This window comes from Protomyctophum parallelum (genome assembly GCF_964188405.1).
Source record: "Protomyctophum parallelum genome assembly, chromosome: 20".
Taxonomy (NCBI): Eukaryota; Metazoa; Chordata; class Actinopteri; order Myctophiformes; family Myctophidae; genus Protomyctophum; species Protomyctophum parallelum.
The window spans coordinates 27,722,538-27,746,643 of NC_139718.1; the positions used below are offsets into that span (position 1 = coordinate 27,722,538).

The window sequence follows — 24,106 nt, forward strand, 5'->3', positions numbered from 1 at the left end:
ACGCCGATGAAGAATGGGCAGAACCAGTATTTACTTAAAAGGGGTGCGTGTTAAACTGTAAAAGCTCTATATTTGTTTACTAGGGGTCTCCCCATCTGTTTAGCTATTATATAAACAAAATATATTTTCAGGTGCGTTGCCAATTTCATCCAATCAGGAGAAAGTACCCATTTATCAGCTTCAATGTTCCAATTTGGTCTGCTCATTTCTGTGTAATCACTTCCAATTTCACTATATTTCATACAGAAGCTTTATTAAATAATATAGCGCCTAAGAGCCCATACCCTGATTGGATGAAATTAGTATCCCAACCAGCTAATAGAGCCTACCTGCTTGCTTAGGGATAAATTGAATTTGAAATTGAAATTGAATTAGCCAAAAGCACAATATTTGCCTTTGAAATGTAGTAGTGGAAGTCAGTAGTGGAAGTCAGTGGAAGTCATGCCCCCCCCCAATATATCAACTGTATTTTACAGTAATACAAAACTGTTGGTTCAACAGACCATATGCATCAGATTTGTGTATGGTCATGGTATGAAAATATTACTCAAAGCATTTATCAATAACCAGATAAACATAATCTTTAACAAAACTGAGATTACCAAGTATACAGTATGCCGTAATGATCGTAGATTTAGCTACAGGTTTCATTTAAATTAACAAAACAAAAACAACAGTACAAAAATCTCTTTAAATAATGATTATAGGCCTATAAGGCAACATCTAATTTACAGATACAGATAGAGTAAAATGTAGCTTGAAGTGGAATATTGTACACAGATTTTAACCAGTTTTCATTTCTTCTTTGATGCTGATTTAAGCTTCATGGAGTCCTTGGTATTTTGTGACTGGTTCTAGGGAAAAGAGTTGAAATGAACAGGATAAGATCAGCTGTCGTGTTAAATCTAAAATATATTTTAAATGCATTGTAGACTCACTTGAGCTTTACCACGCTTCATCAATGCATCTCGTATCTGTTTAAATAGAATAAAAAAAAGGTTTAACATTTTTTTGTGCATCATGTTTTCAATGACCATGATTGTTTAAACCATGTTTAAATTAATGGCACTCTACCGCTTTATCTGCCAAACATGTTGTCAGCAACATGAAGAAACCCTAAAAAAAGAAAAAAATAAACATGACATGTTACTAAACAGGGTCTGATGTACTGTATGATGTAAGAACAATGGCCGTCATGTGAACATGGTCAATGCACGCATATATCTAAATGTTTGCTTGAACATGATTTTATTGATTTCAGGATCATACCTGGAATGCATTCAGCAGGGCAAAGGCGTAATTGACAATGTAAGCAATGACTCCATATGTGAGGTCAACAGCCCATACGGCAAATCCAAAAATCCATGTCGTACCAAAGATTGGAGTCAGGATGATAACTGTCCTCAGGATGTGTTTGGAAGCTGCTTTTTCAGCACGAAGGCTACTTGTTAAACCCTCGGGAGATTCCAAAAGCTTCAAGATTACCAACACCATAGCGAACATATTGAACATCACAATTATACCAACCGGCATAATAAATGTATGTACAGTCCCTTTCAGGAGCCCAGAGTAAATCAGCCAGCATGTCTCAGAGGTGTAGTAGAGGCCTTCAGAACCACTGGCATTGGTAATGAATGTGATTGCAACAATCAAGAAAGGACATGCATAACCCAGAATAAATGAGATGCTCATGTACTTTCTTTTGGTAAACTGATGTAGTGGGAAATAGGTTTGATGTAAAAGAATTAAGCTCAGACACAGCATCCAAAAGAACATGGACAGGTAGCAGAAGTGCTTTACCACCACAAATATCTGACACCAATTCTCTGTAATTTTGTCAGGGAAACTAGATGCGAGGAAACTGCAATCTGCAATCAGCAAGGACAAGTAGATGTTGACGAGTGCAGTATGGCGAAGGCATGAGCTTTTGCTTGTGATGACATCATTCCAGACTACCAATTCTATTCCCAGACAAGTTACAAGGGAAATGATGGACAAAGCCAATCCTACATAGGTTATCTTATCCATCCCTGGAACGTACTGTGGGTCCTTGGACATGAGGATGGCGAAAGAGGACAAATGAACACACTCGCAATATGCTTCATTAGTGGGACCACCCCACTTACAGCCATCTTTAGTCCACTGTCTTTCACTTTCACTCCATGATACACACTCCATTTCGCTGTTACGAGGTCTTTTGTTGATCAAATGGAAGTCTATTTTTACCTTCGGAGATTGGTTCTTGTCAACAGTTGTTGAAACAACAATGCTATTAATCTCACTCTCTTGGTTCTTGGATGGCAGGTATTCACCCAGCCTTCTAAACCCTGCTGTTGTCACAGGGCTGGAACCTGAGTTCTCCACAGAGACAGTGATGTTGAACACTGTGTTTGTACAAGACTCCTGGGTACTGCTGCACGCCACTAATTCTACGTTTGGCTTACTCACATTGACACCTGTTATAGTTGCATTAATCAGTCCCTCGACTGAGTGTAAATATCTTTCAGCCATTGACAGATTTTCTTTGTGATTTCTTTGGTCCTCTTTCCATGATTTTTCAAGCGAGTCACTAAGGATATTACTTGCTGATTCGACAAGGTCCTGAAAAGAAAAGAGAATATAGTTGAATTGCAAATCTACTAGTGATGAAATGAAAATGAAATGAAAAGCATGGTAATATAGGACATCTAAATTTGCTTAACTTACATCCAATACTGTCCCTTTGTATGTGTAATCTGATCCAAATTTTCGCATGTTCGAGAGAATGCTAACAGACACATTCACGTTAGCATAAGTGTTTATTTTCTCTGTGTCAGTAGTGGAATTCTTGAGACGAACAAATACATTTCCAGCATTTTCATCTAGACTTCCAAGGCCTTTGTCAAGAATCTGTAGAAACAATTATGATTTATTAAATTTTCTCAAAGTGCATGTCCAATTGTCCATTGTCTGAGTTACAGTGCTTAGCAAATGACAATGTTAAGGAATTTAAAGTAGGCCTTACTGTTGTGTCTTCAAGGATATTAAATAGGTCAATGTTCACACACTGTGATAGCTCATCCTTCCACGTTCCATGTTTTGCACATTTCCTAAATCTTTCTCCATGACGTTCCTGACACCTCAATCTAGCAGTATGGTCAGCTTTGGCATTTGGCCAGTCGCCCTCTTCTTCACAATATGTAGAATGAACTGTTAAAATAATAATAATAATACCAGCAGTTAAAATGATTTACTTACAAAAGGCTGCATATCAATTTTTGAAAAACACACAGAAATGTTCAGGACTGTAGTGTTCATAAGAAAATTCTAATTCTTTCCTACTAACATAGTTAAAACTTATGTGATCTATAATTGTATATGTTGATAAGTAGAAGCAATGAAACATACAGTAAATGACTTCAATTTTGAGCGAAGCACTTATGTTTTGCATCCCGTTACTGAACGTGCATGTTATAGTTGCTGGGTGCTTTTCATCCACCTTCTCGCATCCTACTTTTGTTTTCGCTACATACGTAACTCGGTCTCCATCTTCTGTAGACAGATGGAGATTTGTCATGTCAGTAAATAAGAATATACATTCCAACTGGTTTTAATGAATGGATGAATTAAAGAAAAGAAAACAAATCAATGAGCATAAGAATGTGTGATGACACACTTACCATAAACGTTTACATTTAAATCTGTTTTGTTTCCTGAGCCTCCCCATTGGACATCATACGTTTCAGAGTTGTTCTTTATCTCACATTTAACTGCAACCATAACTTCCTCTGTTGAAGACATTTTACAGAGTGGGAACTGAGGGTTACTGATGATGTCAATGTCTGGCAGGACTGCTATATCCAGTGTTTTACTGGCTGAGTGAAATATTTCCACAGAACTATTTGTTGGTTTGAAGGTGCATGTTAAGAGTCCTGTAGATTGAAGCAAAACACAATAAGGGAAAGAGTTTTGTTAATAATAATCCAGATAACATAGGTCTCATCTAGCTCTGGTCCACAGCTCTAATGCCATCGCATTTAGAGCTATGTTACTGTCGACTTCCGGTGCTCGCATAAATGCAGACCAGCCTCTCGTCTGTAGCATAAATATAAAGAACGTTTACCAATACCAATACCAATACAAAAGCGGCTTGTTATTAGAAAGCCTACTTTCCTTAGTGGATGCACTCTGAGCCCCCGGCCCCCACCACACAGTCCACACTTATAAAATGCACTTTTTGGCCAGAAATTTTTTAGTTACGCCACTCCGCCCTCTACCGATATTGTCAAGAGAAAACCCTCATAGACAAGATTTTTCCTTCCGGTGAAGGTGAAAAAAAATCCCTTTCTGGCTAAAAAGTGCATTTTATACATGTGGTGGGGGCCGGGGGCTCAGAGTGCGTCCACTAAGGTAAGTAGGCTTTCTAATAACACAAGCCACCTTTGTATTGGTGAGTAGGTAAAACATTCTTTATATTTACGCTACAGATGAGAGGCTGGTCTGCATTTATGCGAGCGACGGAAGTCGACAGTAACATAGCTCTAAATGCGACAGCATTAGAGCATAGACCAGAGCTAGGTCTCATCAATGCCTCTACATAGAATATTATCTATATATGAGTATCGTGCCTGTCACAGACATGCGCAGAGCAAGTTCAGTCAGGAAACTCAGTGCAGTTGCTGTAAATGGTGCATTTATATAGCGCCTTTATCCAAGGCGCTTTACATAGATTGTGCATTACATTCACCCATTCAGACACACATTTATACACTGATGGCAGCGGAAACCATGCAAGGCACCAACCAGCACATCAGGAGCAATTAGGGGTTCAGTGTTTTGCTCAACGACACTTCGACACTAAGGTGCTATTTACACGAGGATGGTGTTCATAGAAAATGGCAAAGTCCCTTGCGTTCTCATTTTTTCGTACCCTTTACACGAGAACGCACACGTTATGCTATAATGTGCTATTATGCTATAATGTCGCTAGGTGGCGATAACGGGCTGCCAAATAGACAGGTCACCCACGTACAAGAAGAAGAACCCCTTCACGCAAGCCTGCGCAACACGGCTCCGTCTTTTTGGCAAATCTAGAACTTCCTGTTTGAGAGCTAGCAAATTTAAGACATCCGGTTGCTTTCAGAATAAAAGTGTCGTTAATTAAATAATGATTACATTACATTATTAGTATTATTATTACATTACAGCTATTGTAAAGACACACATTATGTTTCTGTGTAAAAATAAGTAATTAAATAACACAGAAACATAATGTGTGTCTTATAGCATCATTTAAATGCTTAATTTGTACTTTTAATGTGCAAATGAAACTTTTTTCAATACTCTAGAGGATACTCTTATTTTGAAGAGATGGTCTTAAATTTGCTAGCTTAGATTTGCCAAAAAACAGTGTAAGCGGCGCAACACTGCTCTGGGCTGACACTGACAGGCAAAAGCGCCACGGGATGGTATATATTTTATAATACATTAGGCTACATAAACGCTGCTGCTGCCGCCTATCACAAGGCTTTTTATTTACATCATGGTTTTACATTCACCATCGCTGATGAGCAGCACTTTGTAGGCGAGGAGGGAGGCTTGTTCAGGAACTCCATTATATCATAATTATATGGCTCTGCATCAATGTAATAAACATATGCGCTGTCAGCCAACGTGAGCCATGATGTCATAAGTTTTGCGGATTCACCGTTTTGCCTGTTTACACGGAGAAGGGATAAAACGCGTTCTCAAAGATTTCCACTCTGGAAGGTGGTTTCACTTTGTTGCGTTTTCACCTCATGAGAACACGGTTCTCGTCTAAACAACCACAGCAAACGGTACTTTATTTTGCCGTTTTCTATGAACACCATCCTCGTGTAAATAGCACCTAACTCTGGGGGAGCCCGGGTTCGAACTGACAACCTTGTGGTTACCATCCAGCCACTCTACCCCTGAGCTACTGCCGACTGGCCGGTTGCTGCCGGCCGTTAATTGGGCCTCCTCAGCATCACATTCTCATTCACATGATTTACTTCATCCAATCACACACTCATTCCATCTTCATACCGGCTGTTTAAACTGAAAGTTTGCACTGCTCAATTTGCTTGCTTGATGTTGCATACTGATATTGCTGCGTTGCTGTCTGCTTAAACTTTTGCTGCTCACCCTCCTCCACCCCAGCTACCACCTGTGGTTTTGCATCTGCTGTTTAGGTACGGGGGATTCCGAGTCCCTATGGTTGGGACTGTTGCGCTTGATCTGAGTACCTAAACTATATATTGCTCATTTTATATTCAATAAATATATATCCATTCATGAGTTGTCCTGACTCCTGAGTCCTGACTGAACTTCAATTGCCTCTTGAAAATACTATGAGTAGTATTATTATTATATCAGTGGTTCTCAAACATCTTTATGTCAAGGACCCCCAAATTAGCTCTGTGCATAACTGTAGTCCCAGTCTTCAGGAGGTGGCATGCCTGTGTCCAGTTTCAGTTCATTTTCAGATAGCTTCATTCGATCGTGTCCGAAGCAGATTTGAACTGGAAACACGCCTTCACATGTTGTTCCAGTCCAAACCTGCTTCAGAGCTCAGCCTATGGCTTAAATGCACGTACCTTCCCAGATTGCCGATGGTCTTTTCAGAGTGAGTGTAGCACTCCTGGTTGTTGATGTCAGGTCAGACTCTGAACCATTGGTTATGATCAATATTTGTGTCGGTTTTGTCCTATGTGTTTTTGTCAGGGTCCATTGTGGCTCTTGATCCATTTCTTCATCTACTGAGCAGTTAATTTTGGTATGAACGTAAACAGACACAGGGTCAGATGGCATGTACATTTGAACATGACCTGTGGGAAAATGCGCACAATGAACCCAATATTAACGATATGCTAACATTTAACAAAACTTAAAAGAGTTGCAGCTGGCTTTTTCCAGATTCACTTTAAGAAAGGTAAACCATACAAATTGCATGAGGAAGTAGTACTTCAAAATCTGATTTCTTTCCATATGGCATTGAGAATGAGAACCAAAGTGAAGAAGAATCATCTAACCTAAGTCAAGGCATACAGGAAAAGAAAAATCTTAAAAAGAAATTCTGAGAACCTCTTTTTGAGACTCAGAGGTTTACTTCGGATGTTAGTAAACTAATTATATTTTCTGATGAGATTGCTAATTCATTGCAATTTATATGCTATAGTTCTCCATACTTTACTTACCGGTCGTCTTCAGTATAAAAGTAGCGTTGATTACACGTTGCAACTCTTCAGATCTTTTGGCCAGTTCCTCAGAACTGACATCAGAATTAAGTGTAATTTCAAAGATTGCAATCACAGATCCACGCCTTACAATGGAGATAGAAATCAACAATTCTGTTAGCTATGGAAAACAAGTTAGATAAACTACTACAAAGTGTACTTTCAGTTGTAAAAATGCTTGGCCTACCTCAACTCTTTTATTCTCAAAGTGTCAAATTCTTTCAAAGTGCTGTACACTGGTTTCATCTAAAAGATAAATAACATTATAATTATAATGTTATTATAATGTTTGTATTTGCATTAATTTAAGAGATTCTTCTGAGATGTATTGCCTTATTTGCCTATATAATGTGTTCCGATGATAAATCTTCCTACTATTGTGGTTATTTTGCTGACTGTATCGATTATGTTACACATTTTGTGCTTGTAGATCGGCTATATTTGGCATACAACACTGTGTACGACGAAGTCAAATTGGGTTTTAGGGAATTATCTATATCTCATTCACTTAAAGGGGCATTTCATTTTAAAACTCTTACCCCTTGAATTTCAAACCTAGAGTGTGAGTTATTTTATATATACATTTAAAGTTTAAATGAAATAAAATACTTCAGCATACCTGATCTAGCAGCTCTTTACTCAGCTTCTTAAATTTGTCAGAGTTTGGGTCTGCCATGCTGTCGAAATATTTTTCCTTATGCAGTCTGCATGAGCCAGTGATAACGACTAAGAGGACAAATAATGTTAGTTTCAGTAGTCAGCAATTATGTAAGAAGGCGCGTGCACACACACACACACACACACACTGACGCACGCACACACACTATACATACATAGGTGGCATTATTATTGGGACTTTCCATTCACTATAGTTATTCCCTACCATCTAAGCAGGGGCATAACCATGAGAGCTAAGCCCCAAATAGAAACTTGGAAAGTGAGGATGACCACAAAGTCACATACCCAAACACATACAGTACACACAAACGGAAACGGTATGCCTAATATATGTTATTCACAATACCTCTTTTGTTTGTATAACACATTTGAGGGGTTTTGTCTGGAAAAGTACAATTTATCTCCCCACAGCACTTGGGGTGAGACTCACAAACTACAGTGCTCCATTTGTGATCTGGCTCACAGGCACAGTTCAATTCATCCCCGAGAGTCTGACATTCTAAAAAGAAAGAAGATTATGCATTTAATAACTGGGTTTATCACATTCTCAGTCAAAATGAGGAATAGAATGTAGAATTTACAGCAATACACATAGCTTACTTGTTGTCATTTTAAGGCGATCAACACGCATTGCAGAGTTAGATATACTGAAAGTGTTGAGTATTTTAGTTATGTTGCTGATGGCACTTTCCTCAACACTTAGAATAGTATAGTATACTTGTGTTGAGTTGCCTAAAAGATACACACAAAAAGTTAAAATATATGAAATAGTGGAATATAATTTAAAGTAATTGTATTTGTAAGTATAATTTTATGATTATAATGAGTTCTTTCAAACTATTTTGTTCCACCTTGCGCAGAAGCCTAGAAAAGACATAGATGAAGTTTAAATCAATGTCTAACAAAGGAAAACATTCCAATTTTGAACACCAATGTTTTTTTATATATATATATGTGCTAAAACTGTGACCAACCTGATTGTAGATTAGTCCCATAATGAAAAGAAACATGAATGTCCTCATTCTGATCCTGCCAAGTGGAACAGGCAGTCAACTATACTGTATTATTCAGGATTATTGGCAAAAATATATTTTTCTAATCTGATATTATATTTCATAATATACAGTACTTGGAAAAACTACCTGTTTTCTTACTCATAAATGTAAAGATAGATCCACCTACCTGTACTTGATTTGTATCAAGAAAACATAAGCACGCTTTGTCATCCTTTTTGCATCAATACCCACATAAGTTGATTGAAGTTTTGCAGAGAGCCACTATAACTATACTTATATTCTAGATACAAAATCCCCCCTGTCCTCTTTGCATTATTTACAGTACAGTCAAATTTGCTGTAAACATGCAAAGTAGTACTGTGTATGTGACTTGTGGACCTTCTACTTTGACTATCAAAATTGGAACGTTGTATGGCATGCTTGTGTTTGGTATTCTAGAGTATTCAGTCCAAAGTTCCACAATCTTTTCATTTAAGCTGTAATACTATTATCCAGTCTTAAATTAATGTCTGAAATATGAGATGCTAATATATAAAAAAGTTCACATTATATAGATAAAGATTATTATCACAAAATGTTAAACCGTTTTCTAGTGTCAACATCTATATTGAAAAAGAGGCCTGTGTATACCACAGTACAACTGCTAGCCCCTCCAAAGCATGGCTTTCCAAAATTACGTCAATATCTGGAAGTCTATGGACTTTTAATGTTTGTTTAAAGCCTAAATAAAAATAACCGGTCACCAGCCAAGTCTATGGACTTTTGTTTGTTTGTTTAAGGCAGTAAATGACAATGTAAGACGTACATCTTGCTGATTTGAGTACTGGACTCGCTGCGTTTCTCACTTCACACGAGTGTGATTTATTTTTTGTCTAAATTAGCATGTTGTTGAGAATAATACAGTATGTTCACTGTTGATATAATGCATAAAGTTAAAGTACATTTCCTCTGTCATCTGATATGTAAATAATTATGACTGGAAACATTTTGCATGCATATTTTGCATGTTGTTTTCCCCATGGTTTTGGCCTATTCAAAGCCTGCCATTATACTATTACTGTGTATAATAATTAAAAGAAAGTAAGTACCTTGGCCACATTTTCACTGATAATCTCCATGATGATAGATATTTCTAGCCAGTGCTGCCCAGGCTAATATGCTGCTTTGTAGGTTCAATATGTGTTCAGGTCCTGTCAAGTGTGCAACAGTGCACCTTTTAAAGCATTTCGCACTCCCATCATGTATACAGCTTTCTTGTGGTGCACATACAAGAACGGTAGCATGCAGAGACTTAAAGTGGCCTACAATGATGCCTGTAACCGAGACCGAGGTATGGTCTAGTTATCGGGGAGAATGCCGAAGAGATAGAACTGGATTATCTATCTCTTTGAGCGCAGGGTCAGTAGTGAGGTCTTGATATGGTATCTAAGGTCTACTACTTCTCGCTCTATTCCTTTCTTCCAGTGAATCCCTGCGTAGGCAATCAGTATTTATGGTTTTGGGATGTCGAGAGTGATGTCACTCCTGACGTCCTGGTTGTGATGTCAGAGAGGCACTACGTTCCTTCGTAACAATGCCCATTACCCCAAAATATATCATATCTGTGATAATCACACTTTAAAGCCTTCCAGCTTCGACCTTGGGTTTGAACAATGTAAGGAGATCGAAGGGAGTGGTGTGCAAAATGTGACAAAAGTGGCCAATTTATGTAATTCAAACAAATGAGGGTCAAATATGATTTTCCATCTTGACATTTCTTTCGCTATATACAGATAAGCAGTTTTACTAAGACACATGTTGCTATACTATCAGTATCAGACTTTAAACAGCATCAAGCACTTGATAGAATAATCAATGTAAGTCCAGGTAGTAGAGCGGCCATGTCAATTTTATACCAGACACTGTTCAAGCAGGTGACAATCAGGACAGGGAACTACAGGAACTATCCCTTAGTGAGGATTTTTGCTTAAACAGTTTTAACATGTTTTACGAATATTCATTCCATAAATACTCAACATAATTTCATTCAATTCAAAGGAATACATAGATTGGACTACTCGAAGGTTAAAGTAAGATGTATCACAGTGTGTCAGCATTATGTAACAAATGTAAAAGCCATGATGGCACTCTAACTCATCAATTATGGCCTTGCCCAATCACTACATTCTGGTCCTCTATATTTGACTTTGACTCAAAAGCATTTGACAGTGGGTTCCCTGCCCCCCTGTGGTCCTCAAACAATGTAGGCTTGCCTTGTACTCTGGTAGGGAGAAGTAGTCACTGGCAAAAAAACTCATTTTAAGACGTTGGAAGTCTGATGCAGTACCCTCATTTGAAAAGTTGAGAGAGCTGTGTTTAAGTCTGCCATAATGTTTAATTATCTTTGTTTGCCTTATGTTTTTTGTTGTTTTGTTTATTGTACGTGTATGTCAGTTTGGGTTTCCTTTATGCTGCTATTAAGAATGCCAGTTACAAGTTAAAAGAACAATAAGATTCCATGGATTGATCAATGATTGTATGGAAATGTATGGAGAAAATATTGAGTTGAACAAATTACGAAATATTTTAATCGTATGACAACATGGAAAGGAGGGACACCCGCACACCGCCACTTGTTTGGTTCAGAGCATTTATTGACCTTCCTCAGGCTTAACAATCGTATGACAACAATGGCGTTTCAGCATAACTAAGGCACATACAAAGCCTGACATATACAACTGAAGCCCATTCGTACAGCAGTACCACATCAACCCCAGATCTCATAATAGGCAAAAATGGCCAATCTACAAGGTCACAATGGATCGTGTTGCGACACGTGAGCTTTGCTATTTTCGGTAAGAGAATTGGTGTAAACTGTTAAGGGATAAAAGTAGGAGGCCAAGTATAGACCCCAAGGGGACACGTGGTCAACAAAGTAGTACAGTATATAAGTAATACTGCACACAGAGTATAAAAAGTATAAAAATTTTCTCTCATACAGCTCGGAATAATACCACATTTTAACAACAAAAAATGTTCAGACATGGCTCTGTAGCTTAAGCAACTGTACAGTGTTCAGACTGATAAATACAGTATAAGCATCTGATGATTTACAATGCTGCACAAAGAAATACATTATTGACCAATTCGTCTCAACAATTCAATGGAAAACTTTTGTCTATTTTGCATTAACAAAACAAATTACCAATAAATGCCGTTAAAAAACATGCACAAGTATTACGGTCATCGAATGTAATAAAATAAATAAAATAGGCAAACATTTGGTGGAAAGATTTGATGTTCACAACACAGCACATCACAGTTGTTATAAGCCTGTAGGTCGGCTATTTTCATGAAATAGATTTGGTATAGATCAGTGGTTTTCAACCAGTGGTCCTTGAGGTTCCAGTTGATCCCCAGCTAAATGATGGAAGAGTTGGTAACCAAATGGACATTTAAAGATCTTTAACTCTTGAGTGTAAAATGTATGGGTCCATTTGGTTTCATTTTACACTCTCAAGAGTTAAATTATTTTTAAACATCTGCATTACTTAATTTACAAGAAGTCTACACAATTGGAGAATGTAGAAGAGTTGTTATTTTGATCAAAGTTTGCCTGTTTTCAATAGCATGGAATTGTGGACAAAGGTTTTGGGTCTGAGAGGCTAAATGTCATCAGATGGTGGTCCATGGCTCAAATGCAGAATAAACTAGAACTGCACTCTGTCGAGTGCCTACTTGCGCGTTGCACACAAGTAGGCCATAAATGGTCTACTAGTGCGCAAGCAGAGCACGCAAGTACTGTCGACTGTCGACCGCTACGAACAAATCTCAGCCTCTCTGTAAAACATTGAAATTAAATACTAAAGTCGGGTTATAACTGGCTTTAGTAGTAGTAATAAAGATAGGTTTCAGATTACAGACATTACCATTAATTCACCCACCACTGAAACATATCCTAATTACATCACCATCGACAGCCAGTTATAACCCGACATTGATGACATCAGGGATCTCCATCCCTGATGTCACGTGCTCCATCCCTGATGATGTCATGTGATGTCAGGTGTCAACACACAAACCGACGGGAAATGCGCAATTCCATAGTTAACTGCGACCTTAGGTCGCAATAAACATCACACCCGTGTGAAGTGAGGGGTGCTCTTATACATCACCTCAATCTGGCCAATCACAATTTGCGTCCTCACCTTCGTCTTCAATGTTTGTGTTTACACAAACCCTCAAAGCTGGCCATTCATTGTCAATGGCATTCAATGTTTGTGTTAACACAATGTTTGTGTTTACACAAACCCTCAAAGCTGGACATAGGAGGGACTAGCGCCCCTCAAAAATACATACAGTATATAGGTATATATTTGAGCAAGTTGACATACAAATGTATTCTGTATTCATGTTTTTCATATATAGTAAAAATATATATAAAATAACTGTAGTTAAAATGCAAATACAGAATTCAAGGACAATTCAAAGAAACGCATTGTGTTGAGCTTGTCAATCAGATATTTTCGGTGTGCATGCACACAGCTAGGCAAATTGTTTGTTTTATTACCTGGATTATTGAAAAAGCAAGTTCTGTATACTAACTAAACACTTGTGCCTCACTTCTCTCCTGATAATACGAGCTCCATGTTTGTCTTAAATTGGAGCGCAGTCTGTGGGGAAGACAGTCCTGATCGCGCTAGACCACACCTTATTTTCAGATCAACACGTGCAAACGCATGTCGTGGTATCTATATCACTGGTTCCAGTGACATTTTCAAGTGGATCCTGAATTCCTGATACAGAAAAGGTTGAAAACCACTGATTTTAAAGCTGTATACTGTAGGTGGCCCTATATCTCTATTTAACCCCTTCTCTTAACCGTCTGTCAGTCACTAGATTAGTGTAAAGCAGAAAAAACAACTTTATGTCACATATATTTTCTCTCTTTTCATTTGACATCAGACAGCTGTCTCATGCTCTGTCAGAGTTGTGTGAGAGTTGAGAATAAAACCTGCTCTCTCTTCCTGTAATGTCCCATCTTCTAGAGGGTTCACCAATCCATTGGTTTCTTTGTGTGGTGGAGGTCCATTTTGACAGGTTGGTAGCTATGACAAAACAAAACACAGTTCTGGTGAGATACAGATTAATATCCTTATTATTTTTGCCAAGGTGGATTTGCTAATTATGCACAGGACTCATTGTGGGTTCAAATCCAGCTTGTGAGTTGGTGTGCACAAGTCAACCTCTTTCTCTCCCGTTCAACTCATCTCTCTCACTCATTCATCAAGAATCAAGAGGGGTTTATTTCTCACTCACTCACAGGTACAAGCAACAGAAATGTTGGAGGGACATGTTCTGCCATAACACAATAATAGAATATAACAAGATAATAATAATCAGGTATGAAGTGAAACTATAGCAGCAATGGGTAAATGCCATGGGTAATATGTGAAAGAAGGTAGAAGGCATACTGTATGGCGACAAACTTATTAAGTCACGAGAGGCTAAAAGCGGGGAAATGCCAAGAACTCACTTCTCCAGTGTACTGCGTTTTGTTCATTTATTATTAAAAGCGACATCACAACAAAGTGCATAGTGCAAATAATATACAGGTAGCACTGCAGCATGGTGTTGTCTTAGCGTTTGCGTTTGTAAAGCTGTCAGCAAAGTTGGACTTCCCCGTCATTCATCCCCTCTTCCATTCCATTCATGAAATGCCACCGATGAACAGCTGGCTTTACTACCTGTCTGACGTAGCACCCAACACCATGTGACCATTAGAAACCCATCGAGCTGTCTATACCATATACATTAATTTAATTTGTTTATTTCAATTGTCTTTGTACTTCGAGACACCTTTTGTCACCCATTTGTCCATAATAATTCTTCTTGCTCTACGAGAGTTCACTGTGGTACACTCTACACTGGGCCGACCTCATCACCTTACGCAGCACTCACAAATCGTGGAAAGATCTATTCCCAGACAGTAGATTAGCCAGAACAGGAGTTTCATTTTGGGTGTGCAAATGAACTGCAGGTATTTAACAAAATGTTGGGTACGCAAAGCTAATCAATATTTAAAAGACAATAGTATACTATCCCCACTGTGTGGGGGAGAAGGTGTTAGGGTGTGTGGAGCCCCCTAGGGGAGACAGTGGCCAAAGAAATCACAAAGAAAGTTCAATTTGTGTCTGCTTGTGTGGTTGGTTGACTTAATGCCGTCACGTGAGTGTTATAAACATGTACATTATTTGATTTACTTACTCTCTGTCCTGGTGGGGTGGCACAGCACAGCTTCAGTTTGTTAGGTTTATGTAGAAAAAACAGCACATTTCCCAACAGGGGGTAGACAGTGCCAGGTGTAACATCCTCTTCTTTCATTGGACCTCAAATTAAGAAGATGGATTTTTTATGGGATAGGTCCATGGTAACAAAATGTACATGCATGTATTCTACTCTATTCTACTAAGCCCCTACCTGTGAGGAAACTGATGACCAGCCCAACAAGAATGACCGTGAAGCAGCCGAGTGCACTGTACCACATATAGGACAGAGAATAGAATCTTCTCAGCCCAGTGGGCCTGCTGAAGAATAAACGATGTCAATTAAGTTATAATGAATTAAGTTAAATAAGTTTCTTTCCTAAATGACAAAAAACTAAACAATGATGACAACAATGTTTTCTGAATAATGTCTGAAACTAAAGTAGAGTAGATTATGAGCAACTTTTAAACAAAACAATTTCCCCTTACTTCAAAGTGACAGACACAGCTGAACTGAGCGTAGTTTGAATAACTGCTGTGGCATTTCCTGACAGTAGCGTGGCTGTGCAGTTATGAGATACAGATCTGGGGCTGGAGCTCTGGGTGACAATGCTCCCAATACCAACCCAAAAAGCCACCACCAGGCCTGCCCCGAGACCGGCCAACGCACCCTGGTGAAACGCAGAACAAAAAAAAAGCATCATAGAGGATTTGTCAATAGACATATTAGCTTAGATTGTAGGCTACAAAGGAGGATGTGATCTTTAATACCACACTATACCAGTGGAAATAGCTTTCACTACAACATGATGGGATGGAATAGCCACTACATATATGGAGACATGCAACTAGACCTAAATCAATACATCACAATGGGTATTTATTATTTAAATGTGCAGACAGAAACAAAACACAATTTGTGTCCTATAATGGACAATCACACTCTAGATAAATGAGAACTTACGTTGGAATTGGCTGAAGAGAAGAATATGCCAAGGCAAAATAACCCAAGAAGAGGACCACCAACCATTCCAAAGATTTTCAAAGCCACCTGGAGTGTAATAACATTAATGACAGTTAGTTCTAGCATAATGAAATAGTCAATACAAATTAATTTGATCATTTGATTTTGCATTTGGTATGCTTACCTGTAAAACTGAGTCGCCCATCAAATGAGCTAGATATGCCATGGCCAGACACAGTAGCCCATAGGACATTGCTAGATGGGAGGGAAGGTTTTTTGAATCAATTAATATTAGAACAAATGCTTACTGAGAATTTCATCATCACAACCAATCTCATATATGTCCAATATGTATCACCCATTACTTGGAAAATGATCAATTCACTGTAAATATAATATAGTGAGAAATGCTAAATTGATGAACCTAGGGCTTTGGACAACAGCGTAGCCCTTGCTTCTGTCATTGTAGGGAAGTGAGGTTTGATGAGGTCTTCCATTGTGACTGTGGCCAGTGAGTTAAAGGCAGAAGAGATGGTGCTGTGGAACAAGATCAAACAAACTTGAACAAACAGGTCTGCAGCCGGAATCAAACAAAAGATGACTACTGCTTAAATGGTAAAGGACGGTGAACTCAACCTAAATACCCTTGATAACCTAGCCAAACTGCAAGCATTCCTCATAGCTTTATCGTGCAAAGTTCTACAAAAATGTCTTGGGATTGAATAATGAATAGTATTTTTACTTCCGTAAAGTTCCAGAACATCACTGATGAGCGCTAAACAAAACCAGTCATACATTTTGAGAATAAAATACACATACAGTACCTGAGTGCTGCACTGAATAAGCAAGCAACAAAAAGGCCAGGGAGACCAGGCAGACCTTGTAGCATATCCATAACAAAGTATAGCACCATCTGTGGAGAGCATGGATACTGCATTACCATGTTTGTCCTGGTAATTCAGATGTTATTAACTTTCTAGGAAGAATCTCAACTCCTCCACCACATGGAAAACAAGGCAGTCAGTTCAACGGGTAGTAATATTTACAGTTCAAGCAAAGTGTAAAATGTATTTGGCATAAATGTGCCATCATGATGGCCTGGGATACTGTGGGGTATGCTCTGCATCCTGGTGAATTAGTAGTAGATAGTCTAGAATTCTGACAAATAATAAACTTTCTACTAAATTAAACAGTTCCATAACATGGAAGATGGAGAAGTAGGAACATTTTGAAAAAGTGTAGGAACCAGGAAAACAACTGCCATACTGACAATTCATTGTTCTGGTTCCCCACAAAATGTAAACAGCTGTTCCAATTAATTACGATACATAATTACATTATTATGTACTACTAACCGCATCTCTTGAAGTGGTACCTAGCCTGCTGGAGTGATCCTCTCCACAGTACCGTGCAAACATTACCAGTCCCATCACACAGCTCAGACCCAGAGCCACCTGCAGAGAGGGAAATACCATGTAGCAAGACCTGCCAAAAAATAAAACAATAAAGACATGTAAAACAAAGAGGCAAGAACAAATGCATTTCATGTCAGCAGTAACCCTTATTCTAGTTTTCTTCCCCTATCTGTTCAGGGGTTTATCTTGGTGACATCGATACAAAAAGGTTAATTTTACTGCTTATTCACACACATCAGGGGTCTGTATATTAAGTAATGAAAGGTGGTATGTACCGGTATTTATTATTTTGAGGTGGCCTACTGGCCTTACAGTACCTGATAGCATCTCTCTCTGTGCGAGAGCTGAGGTATCTCTGAACCTGAGCCTGATTGACTCCATACAATGACCACATGAGGAACACCCCACCGACCCCCAGTGTCCAGAAGGTGTGTCTCTCTGTAGGATCTGGGTTTAGACTGACAGCAAGCAGCATGTTAAGAATTATTTTTTTCTGATGAACAGAATTACAATTACTTGTCTGTAAAATCCTGAGTGTTAGTTCAAATAAAATGTAATATATATTTTTTCACGATTAAGTACAGTATGAACATTCAAGAAAAGAATATCAAAGAAAATATTAATTTTTGATCATACTTATTTTTGAAAAGTTATACAGGGTGTAAAATATATTTTCATTTATAATTTGGGGTCATTTTCTTTTGCACATTTCTTTGCAGTATTGAGTGGATAAGTGCACTCACTCGAGGCCAGAGATGCGGTTCCCCTCCCGTGCTTTGGTCCAGACCTCAGAGACCCCTCCAGTCTGCTGTATTCCTACCACTATGACAGCCAACTGGCCCGCAAACATCACCACAGTTTGAAACACGTCTGTCCAAATGACAGCCTTCAGCCCCCCCTGGCAAGAACAAGTCCAGGTGTGAGAATTGTTATTACCGGTATAACAGAAACTAAATGTAGTTTTCTCTTATGCCTGATTTAAGGGTTATGGTTGCATACCAGTGCCGGTGTGTTCTTAGAGTATATCTAAGGGTGTGTTAGTGCCAGTATCAGTCTTGGAACTTCTCAAATCTACTATTTTGGTGCGTGACAACCACTCGCAACCAAGTATAACTCACATCTTAGGCTATAGTGTTACACTGAACAACAAGTATTGTCCTGGAAATGTAATATCACAATGGTCAAGCTTGTTAGTTGTTTGATAAAGGGATAGTGAAACTAAATGGATTGGATTTTAAATTGTAGATAAGAATCTTGCTTATGTCCTGCATTAAATCCCTCTAGAATCAGATATGGTTTAGTCTACTCTAGTGAAAGGGCAAAAAATACATTTTATTTTTCTAATTCAGCTCATTGAACTGGTGTGTGAATGTAGATGGAAGTAAGTGAAGTGAACGTGCTTGGTTGATGCCTTGTGTGCCATCAGATATATATATATATATATATATATACTGTATATAGGGTATGGATATTCATCTCTCTTGGGAACTGTTTTACATCTAACATGAATTATTTTACTTACTAGTGTTGTATAAAATGCACACACTAGTCCAGTGGCCAGCACTGTTCCCCATAATTGAAATCCAGTAACTAAAGAAAGAGAACAAAACAAAAATAATTGAAGAAAGAAGAACTTATGTTTACTCAGGTTTGTAGAAGACAAATAGATGGAGTGATTTACCTGCATAGAGTGCAAAGGCAGGAGTATATACACATACCCCCATGTAGATAACCTATAATAAAACAGAATAACATTATTTGCAAAGTATAGCCAGTTCAAACATAGTATACTATATACTGTATAGCCGGTTCATATCTACTGAGTAAAATCTATCTAGAGAGATAGATGGAAGACTAGATTTCTCCAGGGTCTCCAAAGGCCTATGCAATAAACACAAACTCGTTATACACAGTATATCACATATTATACAAGTGTCATTTTATCATCTACTCAGGCTTTTGTGAACACCCCAGTTTTTCAGTTGCTCCATTCATTCCAATCATTTTATCAGACAGGCCCCCTTCCCATACAAACCCTTAACCCATTGTAACTTCAAACCACTAACCATCTTAGATTAATCAAAAATGCACATTCTTGGTTCTGGTGACTGATGTTGTCATGCCAAAACGTGAGGAGACCTGTTTTTTCCACTTACTTTTTTCATTTCTTTTTAATACTTACTAATAAATAAAATAAACAATAAAATACTTTAATAAAATAAATGAAAAAAGTATGTGGCGAACAAAAACACTGTCTCCTCACCCATTAGATTAAAGAGGGCACTATGAGTCACCAGAACCAAGGTGTTTTCGATTAATCTATTATGGTTACAATTATTTTGTATCAATTGCACACCCCATGGAGCCATGGAGAGGCTGGGTCATCGGTCAATAGGATTCTCAGTAGGAGTCTGCCGGTCATCAAATTATTGTGTCAAGGTATATGAGAGCTTTTTTGTAATTAGATTTTTTGTTTGGTTTAAAATCTAGTTTAAAGTGGTCTCCATATATGGGCATGTTATAATATGTTAATTAATAAAAAAAATCGGTCTGTGACTTTTTATTCTTTTTCTTTTTTGAATTTTGGCATTAGGGCGTTATCTTCGCCAGTGCCTTACCCCATATCCCTAAACTTCTTTGTCGTTTTTGAGCTTGTAGATTGGCTATATGAACTATTCGAAAATGTTTTTCAAAATCGTAAAAAAAAGGCAAAGAAGTTTAGGGATAAGGAGTAAGGCAGTGACGAAAATAGGGACCTTCTGGAGTTACACAGAATGCCATGTGAGCATTGTAAAACATTATTTAAGGTCTTCTTTCGGGAAATAACAGATTATATTTTGTCTTTTAGTGCCTATTTGTTATGTCTAGGATGGAACTTACCATCTGAAATATGAAGGTCAATGTCCCACAGATACGTACTGGTTTGCTAAAGCGCAGCTCAAGATACTGAAAAACAACAGTTCACACCTACACGGTTATGGGGAACATAACGAAGTTATTTCTCACCAAAAGACATAATAACAAAATAAATCAGCTCTAGGATACATATACATTTCATAGTGAACCTTTGCTTTTCTTGACCTTGGTCATACCTGATAAGCACTTGTGAGATGCAATCTGTAGAACACTGGAATGAACACATGGGCAGGAATGATTAGGCCCAGAATGTAGGCACAGCCTATGAACCAATACTGAGTCCCATAAGTGTAGATCTCAGCTGGCACACCTATAATAGCCACAGCCGACTGGAACGAGGCAATGAGCGAGAGGGATATGGGGAGGCAGTGCATGCTCCTGTCTGCCAGCAGAAACTCCTGTGTGGTACGCTGGCGCCCACCTGACAGTGCATGGTAAATCCCTATGCCCAAAGAGGCAGCCAGTAGGAGAGCAAATATAACATAATCCACAACATTGAAGTGCTTCTGGTCAGAAGGATCCATCTGGCCAGTGTCTGAGCACTTGGTGCAGATAATGGCAGGAATAAGCAGAGCCTTTTTCCACTCCCATCAGTTAGGACGTCCCTGCAGCCTTGAAGAAGAGTAAATCAAATCATTAACATTTATATTTCATTTGAATATAAGTAAGTCAATAAACACAAACTCGTAATATAAGTAATACTATAATAACATAAGTTTTGTTTCCTTAAGTAAAATCATGCACAACAAAGTCCATATTCTACGGCTATAAGAGTATATATCTGGCTCAAAAAATGAGCGAACCAATTAAATCATGCACAACAAAGTCCATATTCTACGGCTATAAGAGCATATATCTGGCTCCAAAAATAAGCCAACCAATTGGAAACCACATACTGTACCTTCATCAGTCCTGACTTCCAGTCTGCCAGCCAGGTGTCAAAGAGTGATTGTCTCCACATTTTGCTACATTTCTTTCCATTTCTTCCCAGATAAATAAAGTCATTGTTATTTGACTGGAGGCACACTGCAGAAAAGCAGAGGGAAGTAAACTCTAATCTTTGGCAGGAGAATGGTTACAGACTACAGAGGCCAAGGTCAAACAACAAGCTCTACGTGAACTTTAGCTTCATTTTGGGGACGCAAACATATACGGACTGGTTCACGGTACTAGTAGGATAGGTTCAAGACACACAAGGGGGCGCTCTTTTGCTGTAGCGGTGTGTATAATGTTGTTTGTAGTGAGTGTGAGTACTACTACTACTAAACTACTAAAGCCACACGCTGTAATAGTACAGAGGATAGTTCCACTAAGTTAGAAAACTAAACCAGTTAATAAAGTGATATCACATTACCCAAATGCGAATAGGAGGCGAGAAATAGCCACACCACCCGAGAAGACGAGATAGGGAAGCAGGTTGTAAACCTGAGCAAAGTGACATTCAAGAACGCTCACACAAACTTGTCTTGGTGAGTCTGTTGGTGACGGTGTCCACTCTCTCTAGTACAACACTAAAGGTAGACCAGCAACTTCTACTATGAACACATTCGCCAATCGATCTAACTTTCTTATTTGCATTTGTGGTGGTATAATATAAATCAATGCTCCATCGGCATCCTGATCAGACGACTTACGCCAGGGCTCCACTGGGCGCGTCTGCATCGCGTCTCCGTCAGCGTCGGGAATGTGCCCTTTTAATCAATGGAGGGTAGCTCCACTGCCCGCGTTGCGTCGCGTCTCCGTCACCATAAAATTGAACCGGTTCGTTTTTTGACGCACGCACGCGTGACGCACGCGTGACGCAACGCGCCCAGTGGAGCCCTGGCGTTATCTCGGTGGTTCAGGTTGACTCGGACTCCACGTGACCCCACTACGCTACAGCAGCATCATAACATTGTCATTTTACTTCCGGGTTGGTTGCAAGAAAGCTGTTGGTTCTGAAGTTCCGATTACGAACTCGACAAAGAAGCTTATGCCGGTTGCCGCGGGGCGCCAACATTTGAACCGTTTTTCTGGACTCCATGTAAACAAACTTACCAAACGTATTCATTTTAGTTTGATGTATCTTTTTGGTTACCGTACATTCGCAGTGAATCATGGCGGGTAAGTGATGCGCCTTTTGTGGAACTTCCGTGGAGAAACAACTTTTTACAGTCAAGTAACATAGCTCTGCTCTCCCATCGTGGAGAGCGAGATTTAGTGAGATTCCAAAAAAAGTTTTACCTGCAGAGTCGTGTCCCATGAAAATCATTACTAGCAAATCCCTTTAAGGTATTATATTTACGTTTAGCATAATTTAATACGTTTTCTTGGCAGCATATCAAGTTGTTGTAAGGGTAGAGTCGTCATGTGATGCTGCCAAATGAGTGCTATCAAATTGGATTTAAAAGTGTTAATTATGTTATGTTTAATGTATTTAACACACACAGATCTTATCAGTCACTTGAGTGTGTTGGAAGAACAGGGACGGAAACGTAAGACTAAAACCCAGCAGCACGGTCACCGTGGTGTGGAGGATCTGAAGGCAACAGTGGATTCACTTACCATTCAAAGAGACCAACTGAAAGAAGAGTTAGATGGTCAAAAAAACACAGTGAGTGAGAACACATTAAAAGATGGATACCACTACTCAAAGAGTCAACACAAGAGACCAGCTGAGAGGTCAGACTCATAACACAATGAGAGAAGATATTTTAAACTTAAGCAGTGGTTCCCAAACTTTTAGCTCGTGGCCCAGGACCCAAATCAGTGAGAATAGCACATCTACAAACTCACAACGTTTTGTGACTCATGCAACTTGTGAGCTTGTAGATCGGCTATTTTCACTACTTCTTAAACATTTGTTTTCTAATAGATTTTAAGACTTTTCCCCCACGTGATGTAAGCCTAATTTGTTACTACAGTGTTGCTTCCCGGCAAGAACTGATTCTTAGCTTGAAAATCTGCTATTGTCGGCAAGCAACACTGTTGTGCGATGGTGAATAAATCACCAAAACGTTTTTATGTAAAACAAAACAAAAAGGAAAGAGAAAAAGTATATCAAAAGGCAAATATTACACTACATGTGATTGTGACTACTATTACTTAGTGATTATTGTTATTGCACCCCTGTAACTAACTAGGCTATGGCAAGTTTCACAATAGAAAATACACATTGGGGGGCACAGTGAGGTCTGCATCAGGCCCGGTCGCCCCTAAACCATCTCGCCCCTCGATTTTTCCGCCGACCTCACGTCGACCGCTCGGTGCCGCGGTTCTTGTATTCTTTATTTTGTTTTACTGAGAATAAGGTTAGAAATAAGTTTAGGGTTAGGCATAGTTTTACTGGGGTTAAGATTAGGTATAGGGTTGGGTTTAGGCATAGTTTTACTGAGTTTAAGGTTAGGAATAAGGTTAGGTTTGACCGTTTAAGCATAATTTATTTAGGTTACATTAGGAATACCAGGCTGCGCAGTTCCGCCGGCTGTACGCCCAGGGCGAGTTGGTTGGTATTCCAAGGTGGCACAGTCGGTAGTGCTGTCGCCCCACACCTAGAAGGTCCTGGGTTCGATTCCCGCTGGGGATGCTGTGGGGTCGCTGGGGGCGTGTTCTCTCCGCCGTGTCATCAGTGCCCATACCCGAGGCGGGGTTGGCGAAA

General features: G+C 39.0%; 2 protein-coding genes across 2 annotated transcripts; both read right to left on the reverse strand.

Moving 5' to 3' along the window:
- Window positions 1–619: 619 nt before the first annotated feature.
- Window positions 620–8,672, reverse strand: adgrf3a (adhesion G protein-coupled receptor F3a). Its single transcript, XM_083791579.1, has 14 exons — window positions 8,514–8,672; window positions 8,260–8,412; window positions 7,855–7,961; window positions 7,423–7,481; window positions 7,197–7,321; window positions 6,597–6,827; window positions 3,660–3,911; window positions 3,388–3,531; window positions 3,005–3,189; window positions 2,707–2,889; window positions 1,270–2,601; window positions 1,075–1,116; window positions 939–974; window positions 620–854 (listed from the first exon to the last, which is right to left on the reverse strand). Exons 1-14 carry the CDS (start codon window positions 8,542–8,544, stop codon window positions 795–797), a joined length of 2,940 nt encoding a protein of 979 aa, XP_083647705.1. The 5' UTR covers window positions 8,545–8,672; the 3' UTR covers window positions 620–794.
- A 2,909-nt stretch (window positions 8,673–11,581) lies between these two features.
- slc5a6b (solute carrier family 5 member 6) lies at window positions 11,582–22,074 on the reverse strand. Its single transcript, XM_083791904.1, has 17 exons — window positions 21,824–22,074; window positions 21,371–21,484; window positions 20,646–21,081; window positions 20,434–20,499; window positions 19,235–19,286; window positions 19,076–19,143; window positions 18,297–18,451; window positions 17,871–18,011; window positions 17,494–17,623; window positions 16,963–17,051; window positions 16,563–16,675; window positions 16,323–16,393; window positions 16,139–16,225; window positions 15,664–15,845; window positions 15,389–15,495; window positions 15,176–15,297; window positions 11,582–14,016 (listed from the first exon to the last, which is right to left on the reverse strand). Exons 3-17 carry the CDS (start codon window positions 20,991–20,993, stop codon window positions 13,870–13,872), a joined length of 1,878 nt encoding a protein of 625 aa, XP_083648030.1. The 5' UTR covers window positions 20,994–21,081; window positions 21,371–21,484; window positions 21,824–22,074; the 3' UTR covers window positions 11,582–13,869.
- Between the last annotated feature and the right edge of the window lie 2,032 nt (window positions 22,075–24,106).

Excerpts from the sequence above, each read along its gene's own strand:
- slc5a6b (XM_083791904.1), bottom strand. The coding sequence starts at position 20,993 with ATGGATCCTTCTGACCAGAAGCACTTCAATGTTGTGGATTATGTTATA. Across the intron at positions 19,144-19,234 it reads TGCCTTTGCACTCTATGCAG|TTACTGGATTTCAATTATGG; the intron begins GTAAATCACTCC and ends CTCTTTCTTTAG. Across the intron at positions 17,052-17,493 it reads GTACCACTTCAAGAGATGCG|ATGGTGCTATACTTTGTTAT; the intron begins GTTAGTAGTACA and ends TGCTCTCCACAG.
- adgrf3a (XM_083791579.1), bottom strand. The coding sequence starts at position 8,544 with ATGCGTGTTGATCGCCTTAAAATGACAACAA. Across the intron at positions 6,828-7,196 it reads TTTTATACTGAAGACGACCG|GTCATGTTCAAATGTACATG; the intron begins GTAAGTAAAGTA and ends ATTTTCCCACAG. Across the intron at positions 3,190-3,387 it reads CAAAATTGAAGTCATTTACT|TTCATTCTACATATTGTGAA; the intron begins GTATGTTTCATT and ends TTATTTTAACAG.